Source organism: Corticium candelabrum, chromosome 11 (genome assembly GCF_963422355.1).
Source record: "Corticium candelabrum chromosome 11, ooCorCand1.1, whole genome shotgun sequence".
In the NCBI taxonomy this organism is placed as follows: Eukaryota; Metazoa; Porifera; class Homoscleromorpha; order Homosclerophorida; family Plakinidae; genus Corticium; species Corticium candelabrum.
In genome coordinates this window covers 6,023,092-6,039,581 of record NC_085095.1, presented here as the reverse complement: position 1 = coordinate 6,039,581, position 16,490 = coordinate 6,023,092, and the positions used below count along the sequence as shown (strand labels likewise).

Sequence of the window (16,490 nt, the reverse complement as noted above, 5' to 3'; positions counted from 1 at the left end):
GGTTAGCTTGTTACCCAAGGTGTGAATCACTAAAATATACAGTAACGCCCGTCACTCACGACTGGCTAGGCTCTGCTCTGTGCATGCACTCATTGTCATAAGAGCGGATGCCACCATCTAAGTGTTGCAAGGATGCAAGGTTGCTATGTCAACAACACAACACAAGCTGTTTAGCTGATTAGTCATGTCTTGGCATGTGGTGTCTACACCATTTCCAGATCAAATTCGTTCATACTCACTTCAAATTTGCATTATGTCAATTCAAATTCGTACTTTGTCAGTTCAAGTTCATACTTTGTCATTTCAAATGTGTCATGAGTCATTTCAAATTCCCTACTGACTCATATCCATTGCACACAACTGCTATTTTACTGATTGGCCACAATAGATTGAAACTGCACATAGATACACTTTATTCTGTAAATTAAGCAAATACACTGCATTACACAAACGATGTTTGAGCATTACAGTACACGATGAAGCACAACACCATGTTAATTAAGTCATCTCGTGTCAATTTCCAAGAGGCAGATCACATTTGTTTATATTACATACAAGTTGGCCAGTGCCTTTGACTTAGACAACGGACAACCAGAAGTGGATCTACAGTTGATTCAACTGCTTCTTTAGCAATTTCTTTTGTAATTTAGCATTTATGTGCGACCTGCATGAGTTGTGTCCGGTGGGGTGTTGTACAGAGAGTCTGTCTTGTTGAGAATTAGTGCATGCCTTCACGAATAGTATAATTAGTAATTAAAGTACGTCAGGAGTTTGCTCATACTAAGGAAACTACGTAGGAGCAATGCAATCAAATCTACACGATAATTAGCACAACACAGCGCAAATTTGAAATGACTCATGACAGATTTGAAATGACAACGTATGAATTTGAAACGACAAAGTACAAATTTGAATTGACGTAATGCTGAATTTGAAGCCACTCTGAACGAATTTGATCTCGAAATGGTGTAGTGAGCTCCACGTGTCCTTGTACACCTACTATGTTAGTAAGCTGGCAGCCAATGGGTAGCATTATAGTGGTTCTTCATTAGAAATAGTTTGCAGGCCGGTTTTGGTTATCAGATCTCCATTTTAAAAAATATTGCCTGCCGTCTGTTGAATGATTCACATACAGCATACACAGTATAGGTAGCAGAGACAATCAGCCATGCTGACGGAGAGGGATCAAAGATTGAAAGATTTGAATCATCAAGGAGGTAGTTTAGTAGGTAGGGAAGTGGCTTTGATTCAGACACACCGAGCTCTAGACACGCGGTTGTTGACGCTCATTTTCGTCTTTGTACAACTCAGTAACTCATAAATAAATATTATGTCTGAATAGTCCTTATGTACGCTACAGTACTAGTTTTGAGATAGCGCTGCTATCGTTGACTGGTTCTGAATAGATACGCCCATATCACGGAAGCATGATACATACAAAAATATGTGCAATTTGATCAGTATAGAGTGGGATGAGAGTTTGCTTCCCTGATTGCTTCTTTAACTCGGTCACATATCTCCTTGTATCTCTGCTGGTCTCCTCCACTAAGACGTGAGAATTTTAGGTTATGATGACCATTCCTATTTGTTTGTGTTATCTGAGTTTCGAAGATCACACCTCCCCACCTCGCCAAGATGATCGATGATCCTTTCTGCTCTAGGTCATCGATCCCTAGGGTTTCGAGTACCCGGATGACCTCACTGACGGCGGCTGCCTGGGGGAGGGACTCCTCCTGAACGTCACCCATACGCTGGACGCCGTCGCTTAGAGACGGTAGACTATCATCACTGCCTCGACGTGAAAATCTCCACGGCAAGCCGTTTCGTTCACTGACGGACGTCTCGTAGAATGACTTGTTTGTGTGGGATTTGTGGCTTTTGCTAGTGGTGGGTACGCTGGGCGGTGATATGGCGGGCAGATCGACGGGTGAGCTGAGATCGGAATTGTCGTGGAAGAAGGTGTTTGTTTTTATGGCGCGATTTGCGATGTTGAACGATCCCATTCGGTTGGGTTGATAGTGTGTCGTTTGGGGTTCGATAGTGAGAGACAGAGGTCGACGTTGTCGTGGGGATTTGGTGTCTCGACGGTAGTCATTGTGAAAAGTGTCGTTACGCCTCAACGAATGTCTAAATCGTGCGTACGTGTCGCTTTGGGTTCTCGGCCTTCTCGTTTCGAACAGTTTATCGTCGTGAGACGTAAAATCGGAGTCGAAATTTGGTATTTTGTCTATGCCCTGAGATATCAGTCTTCTGGGATGAGGCAGAGTCGATGATTTGTGATCACTCTTTGGTGGTGTGATTTTCTTCTCCGCTATATCTTCTCGTCGTAAGTCTCCTGCTGCCGTCTGAACCCGTCGGAGGGTCTTCGGTCTTGAGTTCCCGGATGGGGCTCTTTCTCGATCCCTGGTTCCGGCCTGCGGTAGCTGTGTGACAGAGGGTGGAGGAGACGGCGGTCGAGATGGAACAGGCGAATTGCCGACCGAAGCAGGATAGGTGTCACTGAACACGAACGGTTTTTCATCTGGTAGTGTGGGGGTCACTGGCGCTGACTGGCGACGAGATCGTGTTGGGAAGATGAGCTTGTCCATTGTTACTGGGTTGGTGGGACTCGTTTCTCCTTGTGATACGTAGCGCTTACGTCTTCCAGCTGTCGACGGCTTGGTCTGTAAGAAATGAGACGACTGTTACAACAAGGATATATTAGTAGTCTGACTGTAAGCAGTCCTAGAAAATACTGGCTGGGTAACCTGTTCTTCGCCCGGGATGATTAGATTCTTAATTTTTTAGTTAATATCCCGGTGAAAACAAATGAAAATGTAACCGAGTATCCCGTACAGTACCCGAGAAATTAGCAGCAAGTTTCCCTCAGAGTTAGATATCCGGGCAGCAGAAACTTGGAAGTCACGTGCGGTTCTTTACTCACCCAGATAATCGGTTCCCCGTATATATCGCCAAGTCACCCCCTTGTTTTGCAGCTATTTCGACAGTCCCGTTGGACGTCGTCAGTTCGAAGACGTTTCTGCCGTTGTAGGAAACAGGTGTAGGGAACATGGCAACTATTCGACGCGCTTACACGGGCAAACGAAGGAAGGCTTATTTTTGAGGACCCGGATATAGTCGAAAATATCTTGCTCTTATCGACGTCACCGACACACACACACACACACACACACACACACACACACACACACACACACACACACACACACACACACACACACACACACACCACTCCTCTCCTATGCATAGATACCTCGTGTTTCGTGTCTTTGCTTATTTTCCGCTCTGGAGGCTGCTGCTCGCTGGTTTTCCTTTTCATTTTTTGTGCTTGTTGCGTTTGCGGCCGCTGGAAGACGAATTCTTTACACTTGCTATGTGTCTTCTCATGACGCTGGAGCCTCTTGAGCAGGAGATGATAGACGGCCGTCGATCTAACAGCCCTGTTACTCACAATTGCAGCGACGGTCTCGTCTTCAGTAAAGCGTAACGTCTCCGTCATGTAGTGAAGAATGCATTTGTTGACATTTCTTTTAGTCGGCAAGTTTGGATAGTCACACGGCGTGAACGGCGCGTCTAGATCTTCGTTCAGCCAAGGATGCTGGAAGACGTCGGCTAGCGGTATCCTCTCTTCTGGTTTCGGTATGAGCAACTTCAAGAGGAGATCTCTACAACCTGCGCAAGACATATGATGATGACTACAGCACTCTCATTGCCTATCGATTGCGTTCTTACTGGCCGATATTCTGCTCGGTATCGGATTCATTTTGTTGTCCAACATCTTGGCGTGCAATACAGACAGATTGAACGGCTCGACGGTGTAGGGCAACGAGCCGGTCAACATGGCGTACATGTTGATGCCACTAGACAAAAAAATTGGAGATCAGGGTAAACAACGCACTATAAACGTCGACCGCAAAAATTGATAAAAAGTCGAGCAAAATTTTAGGAATTGCGATTTAGTGCGTTTTACATACATGCTCCACACGTCGACTTCTGGTCCGTAGTTCTTGTGACCGAGTAGTTCTGGTGCGGCGTAGGCCGGTGATCCGCACTGCGTGTGACAATGGTCGGTCGGCACTATGGTTCCGTTGGCGAGACTCGGCTTGCCGTACACATTGCTGAGGCCGAAATCTGAGCAGAAGAAGAAGAATAGTGACGCAACACAGTGCAATATTGTTTGGTGGTTTTGCTAGTGTGGGTGTGCGCCCACGCGATGCGAGCGGCTCGGGCACAGTGACGTGGACGCTTGACTTGTAAAACACAGACGGAATATGAACGAATAACGCAACGCGTTTGTCGAGAATAGAAAGATAGATGTGCATGTATGTAGCGAAGGGTCCACTCGGGTTACTTCGATTACCGGAATGCCGGGGAGTGCATAGGCATGAATTTCAAAGTATAACATGCACATATGGTGGCATACCTATTATCTTTAGATTCATGGATTCATCCAGTAGCAGGTTCTCGACCTTTAGATCACTAAAATACCAAACAGACTCACATCATTGCATCTAATGTATACCATACCATCGATTCCTTACCGGTGTATGATCCCAGCCTGATGGAGATGGTGGATTGCGTGCACAATTTGTCTCACGTACTTTCTCACCTCGTCCTCTCGGAGGTGCTGATGCTTGCAGATGTGATCCATCAGTTCGCCACCGGCGCACAGCTCGGTGACGAGATAGTAGCTGTTGTCCGTCTCGACGACCTCGAGCAGCTGAATGATGTTGTCCTGGCGGACCATCTGGAGCAGCTTCGCTTCTCTCCGAAGATTCTTAGTGACGTAGACATCATCGCGAGTCTTCCGCTTGTCAATGACTTTTACAGCAACCTGCAAACGTTTGTCTCTAATTGCATGTGTTTGTGGTGAATTCAATATTTTGCGGACCTTCTCGCCGGTCAGCACGTGTAGTCCTTCTTTGACTTTGGCAAACGCGCCCTCTCCGATTGTGCGGCCGAGCAGGTAGTTGCCGACGCGTTTCGTGTGGACGAACTGGCTCAGCTCTTCTTGCGTCACCGTGGTGACGCTTCGCGGCAGAGTCAGCTGCTCGTCTTGGTCCTGATGCTGCGCTCCTCGGCTGTCCGGTTGCAGTTCTGGAAGTTTGTCCGTGCCCATTGCTAGCTGCATCGGTCAGTGGACTGGCGTTTGGGTCTGTTTTCGGGTCGTGATCGCTAAGTATGAAGGCAGGGGATTGAGGAGGCGGTGGCGCATCACGTGCGCACGTGAGCGGACACGACCACGAAACATGTTGTCGCGCACGCCGGCCGCGCGCCAACCGTTCCGAACGTTTTCAACATGTTTGCAACTTAGAACGACATTTTTTTGTGCGGACGACGCTTTTTGTGTAGAAAAGAAGTGTGCGGGTTTTGGTTAATTAATTAACAGACAGCTTGGAGTCACGTGAGATAGTGGCTATACCCACGTGAGTGAGTTCCTCCTACTATACTTTGTGTCGGATAGTAACAAGCAGAAACCGGTGAAAAGTCTGTTTAACTGGTTTAAATTGCGTCAAACTACATCTCACCCGACTCGCTAGCAATTGAGTTTTGTCTAGATATCTAGTCACGTGAGCAGTTTGCCTGAAGGCATACCGCATTGATTCGAATAGACACCATGCTGTTTGTTAAAGTTAATTAATTAATTAAAGGAGGCTTCAGTCTCTAGTCAATGTCATACTGTGAAACGCGTAACGGGCAAGTATAGACTAGAGATATCTAGAAAATCTGTCATTCAGTGAATTTTAGTTTAATTAATAATTAATTAGAATTAGCATGAACAAATATGTTTGGCTCAAGGCCAGCGGAGACTGGGTAGATAGGTCCTTAGGCTGCTAATCAGGACGGGAGAGTTTAAAATAAATAGATAAAACAGACTATTAGGTTGTTATGACGTCATGGAATGCTGACGTTGACAGACTCTATGTACATAAATTACTGCAATCTCTATGAGTTCTCCGAACTGTGTGAATCCTCCTGGTTGATATCGAAGGCATGTTTGTAATTAGATACAATGTTGCTAGAGCTCCATCAAACGTAGTATGTTCATTGTCCAAACTTTGTTTTACTTTTTTAGTACTCTGGTAAATTTGTGCAAAGAATATTTACGGTTTATGAGAGTATCAGCATGCAAACGTGCGCCTATCTAAGCATGCTTCTAATTTAGCTCTACTTCTCATGCAATATGTTCCACTATGCTGTAGCAATGCTTGACGCAATGAGTAGGGAGTTCAAACGAAGCCAGAGGACCCCTCCCAGCTTATATAGGGTAAGAGCCTGGGTCACTCAGTATGCATGTGCTCCTGTAGGGACAAGTCAGTGCGTTATTTCTAGCGCTTTTGTTGAGTGATATTAATTTCAAACAGATTAATATTAATTTTAAACCCCTCAAAATTTTTCCTGGCTACGCCATTGCGTGTTGTGTATCTATGCAAATTATAACGGGACTTTTAGATGTACCGGTGTTCAGTCAGCAGGCTCGACAGCCTAGAGAGCGCGTTGTCTGTACGTGTCAACTATCTAGCTAACAGCATACATGGTGTACCAGCTAGGAGTATGCGGATGCAATCGCCCGAACCATTTGATTGTAGAAAAACCTGACGCGTGGCCAGATGGGTCCGAATAGACTCGAGCCAGTCTCTCCCCGCCTTCGTCATTCCCCGGATAGTCAATCCTCGCCGTGGAGAGACTGGTTTCAGACCGCCCTCAGGAATTTTACGTCATGTATATACGGTTTCATGGTCACATAATGACATGCAGATTGTCTGGTAGTTGTCGCTAATTGCCTATTTTGTTTCTTGAGGTCTCGAGCCGGATGCCTCAGTCGTTGAGAAATCGTGAAAGAGCAGGTATGTTTCGTAGCTCTGACAGCCTGTACATGTAGGAAGTTTATAGAAATAATCTAGACGTCTCTAACTATAGGTTATTAATTATAGCTAATTCACGAAGTTGTCTCTCCAGGTTCAGTCGCTGTTGCCTCTCACTTTCCAGCTCGTCCGTTTGCTGCTGTATTTTCTCCAAGAGGTCGACTACATTTATGTTTGTGCTAGGAAGGCCAGAAGAACACGGTCTCCTAGAAAAGTCGTGTGCTATGTCGTCGTTCACACGCTTTCTTTTCAGGCCGAAATATTTGTTGACACCGTTTCCTTGGTGCTTTGTCTTCTTTCTTTGTACTCTCCGCCCAAAGACATCTCTGACCACCTTTCCGACGTCAGCTTCGAGTAGAGGAGGCTTCTGGTGTGATTGCTATAGTATACTTACTTCTGCTTAGACATCGTTTGTCAACGAACCTTCAGACTGCGTGCCGATCTCATTATGATTTTCAAACCTGCGTAAGTTGTGTGTTTGAGATCTCAATGCCTAGTGACGGATTCCATCGGTGAGTCTAGAATAATAATCACCATTCGTGAAGTAAAGCTGTAGTGACACCAACGGACTGCTCTTTGGTCTGCATGGTCAATCGCACCCTACACTGGGAATCATCACCGACTGCACGAGCACTATACATTAGAGTGGAGAGATCTCTAGGCTGCTCGATTGAACTAACAACTAGCATGCATGATCGTTAGCTACCTCGTAAAGAACGGAATGTTTTGACGCCCCATTTCCTTGAAAACGTGTTGTTTTGCAGTAGACTAGACACTGTATGGCCTAGCAACAGGCACGGCATACGTATTTACACTGTAGAAGAATTGGATACCACTTACTAACAAATCACGATATTATGATACAAGCAGCGACCACTAAACGGATCCCGGTATGTAACTCTGTCTGTTAGAAGGTATGACCTCTTCAAAGTTAATTGCACCGGAAGAAGGCGGTCTGAAACCAGTGAATATCCGGGGAATGACGAAGGCGGGGAGAGACTGGCTCGAGTCTAGGGTCCGAAGGTTTGAACGGTTTCGTCAAGCGCCTGATTTGTCAGCGAAGGATGATAGGTATCAGGTGAGTATGCTCGGTCTTTAGGCCCTAGCTAGTATGGGCGACAAAGCGAACGGTAGTTTGCAGGCGCGGCTATCGAATTTTTCGAAAGAGAGGGTCCAGTTGTCATTAGCCACGGCCCATAGCAGCTAAATCTGCATGGATGAACTAGGGCACCAGCAAATTCACTTCAATCTGTATTAGGGTTAATTTCCTAGCATATTAATTAGATTAATAGAGGCATGTAAGTTTAGATTTGAACGAATTAACCATCCATCAAAACACTAAGGTACCTTCACTTTACTAACACAACAAACAACATTTTCGTTAGGCGTCCAGACCCCCAGCCCAGGACCCTCCCCTATAGCTGTCCGCCTACGTTTTGAATAAATAACTTTTCAACTGACCGACGAGGAGAAGAAACACAGTAAGAGAAAAACAAGACGGCTACTTTGTCAAACGGCGAACACAATTTGCGAACGGTCGCGATGTAAAGAGTACAAAGTGCATGACGCAGTGCATCATATGCCGCTGCACGCGTACACAGGTTCCCAGTTGAAGCTGTAATGCGTCATATGCCTCTCCTGCAATGCATTGGACTGCTGTCTGCAAGATCCCACGCTACAATCGTTTCCTGTAATCTGCTACGTCGACCAAGTATGGTTGTAACTGACACTAATCATGTCCCTAGGGCCTAGGGATGGTGACCGCAAGGGGCGGTACTAAACCAGAGTGATAACGGCGTATCTGGGGCTGCAATCCACACTGCGAGGCTACTGACGCACTGAACTGAACTTCCAAACCTCTTCCCCTCTCATAGCTACTCCACTGGCTATAGCTATACATACAACAAGAAAGACATGCGTAATACCATACGTAAACTAATAATTGAGACCGGTCATTACACATGTACACGTAGAGAGTCTATGGTATGCTAACTTACTTCACAGTCTTTAGCGTACAAAAGTCTAGCAAGTATTCATGGTACATAGCTATAGTAGAACAGTTGTTAGTTTTCTAGATTATTTCTAAAACTTCTCTTTGCGTAGGCGTTCTACTCCCATTCCTGAGACCGACACACAAAATACTTTATTGTATACAGTTGAGTTGGAAACAGTCTAGCTAGCTCTATGTAGGTCGACAAATTGATTTTCAATTTTCAATATAAATTCAATTGCTAGGTCTACGCATAACATCGCTACATATTCGTCTGTTGCAGTGGTAGGGTCTAGCTAGCTAGACATACGTTTTGGAACGTTTTCATTTTTCGTGGACACATGCAGATCTGATGTCACCTACGGCTTGTCTTGTAAGCAGAGTCGTGTACAGCTCCGTTTATGCAGAGCCCTAGATACGGCTCTGCGTTTGTCCAGCTACGAGTAGACTCGCCCAGTCTCGCTTTGCCTTCGACATTCCCGGATTGATAATTTTGTCATCAGCGCTAGCGGCGCGGCGCGGACGGCTGTGCAAGACAGAGTTTGGGACTTCGAGGCAAGTGAGGTCACCTATTTTAGCATTCTTCTAGCTATGACAGAGCTGTCATCTCCAGTGAGGATTTCATTGCAAGAAAACAACGATGTGTTGTCTGATGACATAGAAAAAGCGGGCCAAATCTTGACTAGAGGAGGAACAATCGCCATTCCTACAGACACCATCTACGGCGTTGCCAGCCTCGCTCAGAGCACAGAAGGCGTCCAGAAATTATACGAAATGAAACAAAGAGATCCCGAAAAGCCTCTTGCGATATGCGTGGGAGATGTAGAAGACATCAGCCGGTATGAAGATGTACTAGTGCGCATGCTCGGTATTTTATCCTAAATTTTTTGTATTCCTACTCTTTATTGCAGCTGGGCGTACGTACCAGACGACAATTTACTGCGTGATCTGTTACCAGGGGCGGTAACAGTCGTACTACGCAGAAAACCGGCATTAAATCCAGAACTGAATCCTGGACTGACATCGATCGGAGTCCGAATCCCATCCCACCCATTTGTAAGGAAACTGGCACAGTTCTGTAAACAACCATTAGCCCTCACAAGCGCCAACACGAGCACAAAACCAAGCACCCTAGCAGTCAATGTAAGACTTGCTAATATGTAAAGTCAAAGTTAAGATTTCAAGGCGAGTCTTTAAATTAATTAATTAATGCAGGAATTTCAAGAGCTGTGGCCCAAGCTTGACTTGATAGTCGATGGTGGCACAATACGAAATGATTCACGTTTAGGATCGACGGTTGTCGACATCAGTGAGGCAAATCAATTTAGAATTATTCGACGTGGCAGGTAAAGGACAATACCCATACTACAAGCATTCGGGTTGATTAGACATGAAGTTGTTCTATTCACAGAGTTTATGAAGCAACAACACAACTTTTGAAAGAAACGTACGGATTTCGAGAGGTACAGTAGCCAGCAACCCAAGAACTCAACAAGTTATTGCTCTTGAAATAAGTTACAACACAAATCGATGACAGTTTTCCTTACTGTTAACTAAGAGTTAAAACACATCGTTTATGTTCGTGATCTCGTCGAGGTCAAACCCGGTGCAAAGAGTCCTGTGATTTGATGTCTTGGGCCTGTTACTCGAAGTTGGCTGTGTCCACAGATACGACATGTACGCTCCAGCCTCGTTCTCATCGGTTGCAATGTCTGTTTCTAGACTGTCCCATTCAGTGGGGATGAACTCCGAACTGCAATATCCAATTTTAGCACCGAGCCTTCTAGCTACACTCCGTTCACTTCGTTCCCTCTTTATGCTCCGTTCCCTCTTTATGCTCCGTTTTAGAACTCTCTCTTCACGCGTAGTCAGTGTGTAACCTCGTTCTGTGATTCCTTGTTTACGTCTAGCCTTTCGTAGTCTTTTATCTCGTCGGATGTTCTTCACTTCAAAGTCAAGACTTTGTCCACTTGTGTAGTTGTCATTGTAACTGTGCAGATGTGGGGCATACTCTACGCCATGACATTGACTACTTTCCAGCCCCTTGATCTCAGCTTCTCCATCAACTAAAGTGTCACTGTGTGCACCTGTCATTGAAGACCAGGATAGTTTGACATCATGTACAGCAGGTATTGCTCGACGTCTGTTCTTCTTACCGTGCTGCTTCTCAGCACCATTTGTCTTCGCTTTTCTCACCCAACCAGATGACGCAGTTTTCTTCATTCTCTGCCTTGATCGGCTCTCAAAGATTCTTATGGTCCTCACATCGTCCAATTTAGTCTTCAAGCCATCTATATGCTGCTTTTTACTAATATAATGTCTGGAGTTAGGATCGAGGTGGTGGCTGCATGATCGTATGCAACATTTCTCTTCTTCGATTGAAACGTGCTGCGTTCCACATCTAGAGCATTGCACATTCATGACTCTTTCACTGGTCACTTTGCTTCCATCTCTCAATTCTGAGAAAGAAGATAACACATCACCAATATACTACATGCTTAACACACCTTCTACATACTAGATTGTTGGAACAATGTCGACACTGTTGCTGGACTTCTTGCTCTCCTTGGGTCAACGGGCAATGACGTGGAGCTGACCTTTCCCCACCAACTACCCACCTCTGACGTCTGGCACATAGAAAGTATTGAATTATCTGCGTCTGGTGACATTTCTTTGTCATCACTGCTTTGATGGGATGATTCACCAGAAGAACCACACGAATCCACTTGCTTTAGAGGCTGCCTAAAGCAACATAGTATCCTCACTCTTCCACTAGCATCCAGCTCATCAATGGGAGGCGTCCGCAAATACACAGACCCCTGATTGCTACACGCTCTCGCCGACTGCAAAACATCACATCGTCCCGTAAGATCCTTCCCACGATGTGTCAACAGAACTTACATAGTCCTTTGTCATGAGGTGTTGAAAGACAATCCTCGCATTCCGTCTCTGCTCGGCAGTCGCAGTCCGGTGACTCCTAACGATCACGGAAGTTGCCCACCTCTCGGGCACCTCCGAGTTGCGAACATACTCTTTGAAATGCAGCCCGTTCGGACTAAAAAGAAGACATGATGTTATCTACCCACCACTTCGGAAGTACACGACGACACATTTATTATGTCAACACAAATCTCTTAGACGCGCAAATTAATAAAACAATTAGTAGTAGTTACTACAAAGGTCCTTCCCACAATGTGTGTACATAGCTAGAACATGCACCTAACAGGTTGTCTCAACTCGCTACACGGTAGAAAGAAAGATGGACCTCACTCGGTCCCTGCGCAACAAGTCACACAAACTTCCGGTCGAAAACCGCGTTCCTGTCTTCAGGTGTTATCAACTTCACAGCCGGTATTTGGCGTGCAAGCGAGCGGTTAGAGCCCCCCTCGCATGCACGCACACAGCAGGACGACTTACACAACAACGTTGCCTTTGGGAAGCCTTTCGAATTCGCATACGAGCTTCACGCTTCCGGTTCCTCGTGGGTTGGCGACTGTCAGATTGAAAGGCATCGAGAATGAGAGCAGGCAGGTGATGAGAACAAGAAAGGGAGGACAGAGCGATGAACTTGATAACGTCGCGTAAGAAAGCCGGCGTTTTGAATGAGTAGATACACGTCAGCAGTATCTAGAGCATTGGGCGGGAATGAGATCACGTGACACACATGTTAGCGTACGTTAGTCGCTTCCGGTGAGACATGTCGTTGATTCCTGACGGATTTTCGGTCCTCGACAAGCTCGAGAAACACTTTGATCGCGTTTGGGTGGAAGTGGACGTGGCGTTTGGACGACTGGATGGCATGAGAGGAGAACGTGGTGACGAAATTAGAGGGAAACTGCACACCTTGTCAGTCATATTTAGTCATCTTGGAGAGAAAGCGCGCTCTGTCTTCGAAACAAACATGAAACAAGAGGTGAGTTGAAATCAAAGATTTCTGTTTCGGATCGTCTCTGGTTACACCATAAATTTGTGGTAAGTGCGTGCGTGCGTGTTTTTCTGGAGAGGCAAATACCTGTGGGTTGCAAGTTCGGGATGAGCACAGGCATGGGCAAGGAATTCACACGCAATAGCCTCTTTTGACTCAAGAGTTTAAATGAGTACCGGTCTTTGACTGGGGAGGGTGGTGGCTACTACAGTCAGTCCTCTCCCCCAGGAGGAGAAAGGAGAAAGGACAGCTGGTCGTCTTTTTCCAGGAGGAGAAAGAAAGTTGTGCCTAAGTGGCCACAGACTGTGACTTGATGATCAGCCACTGAGGACCTGGTGGAACTTTGGGTTCCCACGCCTCAGTTTGGCATTACAAGTAGGGGGGAGGAGGTGCTCGTGCGAGTATCTGTCCCAGACATGCTAGAGCAGGCCCACAGTTCTGGTAACACACAGGAGCCCAGCCATAAGGTTGAGGCATGACCATATATAATGCAGCTTCTGGCGTTGTGTGTGTGTGTGTGTGTGTGTGTGTGTGTGTGTGTGTGTGTGTGTGTGTGTGTGTGTGTGTGTGTGTGTGTGGTGCTATAGCTCAGTCGGTTAGAGAGTCATCTTATGGAGTGATTACATCCGGGGTCTTGCAGGGTTACAGGTTCAAGTCACAGTGATGGCAAACTATGGCATAATTTCCTTGGGCAGGAAACTTACACACAATTGCCTCTCTCAACTCAGGAGTATAAATGAGTGCCTGGATCTGGCTGGGGCGTAACCGTAACAAATGGCAGCTTCTTATCCATTTTTTGTGTGTGCATGCATGTTGTGCACATTTATGTGTGTGTGTGTGTGTGTGTGTGTGTGTGTGTGTGTGTGTGTGTGTGTGTGTGTGTGTGTGTGTGTGTGTGAGTGTGTGCAACAAACCAACAGTTAGTGTTCTGGCCAGTTTATTGTCTGTACAGTAGGAGGCTTCTGTTTGCTTATCCACTGGTCATCATTGTGTGAGTGAAGAAGAGTTTGCTCATGAACACTATGAAATTGGCATTACCTCAACTTGTCGCTCTATAGAAAACGCTTTCAGCTACATAACCATTAACTGGCTTTGTTAATAGTCACCATGCATTGCATTTCATCACAATAACAATGGTGATATGTATAGGCTCAGTTAGTGCACTTCAGAGATGAAGTGTCAGAGCTGACGTCTACTAATGCTGCTCTTGAGAAGGAACTAGAAGGTCGTCTAATCCAACTTCATGCTGCTCAAGTCCATTTGCAGTCGTACATGAGAACAGACAGCAGCCTAGAGATGGACACCTTGAAGGCAAAGCTCGATGCACAGATAGATTCGCTGAAAGCGAATGTTGCAAGAGAAGCCAAGTTAGCTGCATCTGTACAACAACTGGAACGAGAAAATGCAAAGTTGAGAGAGTGGGTGAAGGAGGCACAAGACATAAGTGCAGGCTCCAAGCTGACAGCAAGATACTTGGACAAGGAGCTCTCTGGAAGGTACAATGTACATGCAATTACACTCAAGCAACTGGTAGACAGATTCTGTTTCATTTGTCATAGTAGGACTGTTGACAGTTCAATGCCATAAGAGTACACTAATGGTGTTGCTTAACCACTTAGATAGTAACTGTTGAAACACATGGGGTGACATCATTCAATGTAGCATTAGCCACTCGAGATTAGCAAATCTGTCTCTGCTCGTGGTGTGCCAAAAGCAAGATTTCGTGCATTACTTGTGTTTGCAATACTGTACACAGTATCGAGTAGTGGCCATATTGAATGTCAAAAATATTGATAATGGAACTAACAGGCAGTGAAAATAGACAAAATATTGTAGTGTCACCAAACGCTCGTAACGCTGTCTCTGGCATGTGAGATCTGTCTGCTCACATCTATTCAGTATTTGTCAAAATTATTTTGTTTAGTCTGTGTAAGTAGTTTATTCTATACTGGTAGGCTTCAAGAGATACAACTACTGATTAGTGAGATTCGGTATGGAAAAAACATGGCTGTATGGAGTCGACTGGAATCGGAGATTGCGTTGAACCACCACAGGGCCGTTGTTCATGCATGTCGGGTACGTGCTCGTTGTAAGGGCATGCCTGTTCCTGCAACCAGACTTGCAGGAAATCAGAGAAAAGCTCTAATGTCAAAACCTGATGCAACAGCCGGATTTATTAGCAACGAGGACAGAGAAAACGGCGTGAGAAACATACTTGTTGTGAGAGCTAACGATGAACAATTGGGGCTATCTATTGCAGTAAGTTATGACTTAGATGATTTGCACTCCTATAGTCATATAATTATGTGTCAGGGTGGACGGGAGCATGGCTTACCCATTATTGTTTCTGCCCTGGAACCTGGACAGGCAGCAGCTCGTGCCCATGGTCTGTTCATTGGGGATACTATACTTGCCGTTAATGGGCAGGATGTGAGACATGCTACGCACAGTGACGCTGTAGCTGTTCTCGAGAAAGCAGTTGACGAAATTCAACTCGATGTTGTGTATCTTGATCTCAGTGATGTTGAAGATGAGGATGAAGAGAGCATTGAAAGTAGTCGTCACTTGCATCCTGGTGTTTCAATGATGGAAGTCCAACCCGTGGCTGGTAATTTTCCTGTAAGTGAGGCCAGTCAAGCTGGCTTTGGTGGGGTTGAGTCTGATACTGTTGATTGTCAATCATACCACTTGTCACAACTGACTGACTCTGCTACAGTATTTAATTCGGATTATACATTTTAGGATATTCAATGTATTATAGTTATTTAATGAAAGCTGGAATTTGATTTTCTACTCATACAGGAATACAGGAGGGTTTCAATTGACATTTGATTGTTGGTATCAATCTGATATTGCAGAAGGATGCGACTGACTGACCAATATCAAGGGTATGTGTATTTAATGTGTGTGCATGCATGTGTTGTGTGTGTGTGTTGTGTGTGTGTGTGTGTGTGTGTGTGTGTGTGTGTGTGTGTGTGTGTGTGTGTGTGTGTGTGTGTGTGTTGCATGTGATTATATTAATTACCCGAGGCACAGAAGCCCTAGGGTACAGTAGTATGTGGGCTAGGGTTAGATTGTCACCCCTGGTATTATCTTTAGCATTGCATTGTACCTGTCAGTCTACTGAGGCTACTTACTTTCTGTTCACTCTCGCTTTAGACTTACAAAAATTGCAGTGACTCCCGTATTTTTCCTAATAGCACAGCCAGTCTTGCAAACCGGCCTATATAGGGATTCTGCCAGAGCTGTATTTTTGGTCTTTAGCATAACTAATGAGCGAGAGAATTGGGTAGCAGCCGAGGGTTTAAAAATTGAATTTTATTATTATAAAAAGCAAGAATAGCGGGAACCATCAAAAATGAATTTCTAGATCTGTGGGCGATGAAAAGGCCTTCCATCTAATATATAAAGCTCAAATTGTCTGTGTGTGTGTGTGTGTGTGTGTGTGTGTGTGTGTGTGTGTGTGTGTGTGTGTGTGTGTATGTTCGCGTTTGGAGGCCACGTCTTTTGTCCGTTCGCAACCGAAATCGGTACGCACACTCGGCACGCACAGAGGAAGGTTTGCGTAAAAAATAAAAAAAATAATGCACCGGGTCCCCTCTTGAGGGGTCGACCCCCGCGTAAAATTTCTCGACGACGCAAACGCTACACATTCCGGTTTATTCGAACACACGCCCACGCCAGTCCTGTGTAGACCGTATGCATTGTC

The 16,490-nt window shown here is 45.5% G+C and overlaps 4 protein-coding genes and 1 long non-coding RNA gene across 7 annotated transcripts; 3 read left to right on the top strand and 2 right to left on the bottom strand.

Annotated features, from left to right (window-relative positions):
• Positions 1 to 1,269: 1,269 nt before the first annotated feature.
• On the bottom strand, positions 1,270 to 5,167 carry LOC134186605 (hormonally up-regulated neu tumor-associated kinase homolog A-like). Its single transcript, XM_062654602.1, has 7 exons — positions 4,892 to 5,167; positions 4,542 to 4,834; positions 4,424 to 4,479; positions 3,975 to 4,131; positions 3,733 to 3,860; positions 3,254 to 3,672; positions 1,270 to 2,663 (listed from the first exon to the last, which is right to left on the bottom strand). Exons 1-7 carry the CDS (start codon positions 5,129 to 5,131, stop codon positions 1,458 to 1,460), a joined length of 2,499 nt encoding a protein of 832 aa, XP_062510586.1. The 5' UTR covers positions 5,132 to 5,167; the 3' UTR covers positions 1,270 to 1,457.
• A 1,505-nt stretch (positions 5,168 to 6,672) lies between these two features.
• On the top strand, positions 6,673 to 7,415 carry LOC134186604 (uncharacterized). Of its 2 annotated transcripts, XR_009970974.1 has the most exons (4): positions 6,683 to 6,723; positions 6,803 to 6,848; positions 6,961 to 7,023; positions 7,120 to 7,415. It is a non-coding gene; the product is annotated as an uncharacterized LOC134186604 (long non-coding RNA). The 2 variants fall into 2 exon arrangements; XR_009970973.1 differs by having other exon boundaries at positions 6,673 to 6,848.
• Positions 7,416 to 9,414: 1,999 nt separating this feature from the next.
• On the top strand, positions 9,415 to 10,407 carry LOC134187026 (threonylcarbamoyl-AMP synthase-like). Its single transcript, XM_062655140.1, has 4 exons — positions 9,415 to 9,695; positions 9,768 to 9,999; positions 10,072 to 10,202; positions 10,268 to 10,407. Exons 1-4 carry the CDS (start codon positions 9,448 to 9,450, stop codon positions 10,326 to 10,328), a joined length of 672 nt encoding a protein of 223 aa, XP_062511124.1. The 5' UTR covers positions 9,415 to 9,447; the 3' UTR covers positions 10,329 to 10,407.
• On the bottom strand, positions 10,337 to 12,501 carry LOC134187025 (uncharacterized). 2 transcript variants are annotated; one of them, XM_062655139.1, is made up of 5 exons: positions 12,274 to 12,501; positions 11,758 to 11,911; positions 11,375 to 11,699; positions 11,013 to 11,315; positions 10,337 to 10,943 (listed from the first exon to the last, which is right to left on the bottom strand). In XM_062655139.1, the coding sequence occupies exons 1-5, from the start codon at positions 12,366 to 12,368 to the stop codon at positions 10,417 to 10,419; spliced, it is 1,404 nt and encodes a 467-aa protein (XP_062511123.1). In that variant the 5' UTR covers positions 12,369 to 12,501; the 3' UTR covers positions 10,337 to 10,416. The 2 variants fall into 2 exon arrangements, with proteins under 2 accessions (XP_062511123.1, XP_062511122.1); XM_062655138.1 differs by having other exon boundaries at positions 10,337 to 11,315.
• A 52-nt stretch (positions 12,502 to 12,553) lies between these two features.
• Positions 12,554 to 15,709, top strand: LOC134187212 (Golgi-associated PDZ and coiled-coil motif-containing protein-like). The gene is made up of 4 exons (XM_062655329.1): positions 12,554 to 12,769; positions 13,931 to 14,277; positions 14,737 to 15,040; positions 15,095 to 15,709. Exons 1-4 carry the CDS (start codon positions 12,554 to 12,556, stop codon positions 15,521 to 15,523), a joined length of 1,296 nt encoding a protein of 431 aa, XP_062511313.1. The 3' UTR covers positions 15,524 to 15,709.
• The last annotated feature ends 781 nt before the right edge of the window (positions 15,710 to 16,490 follow it).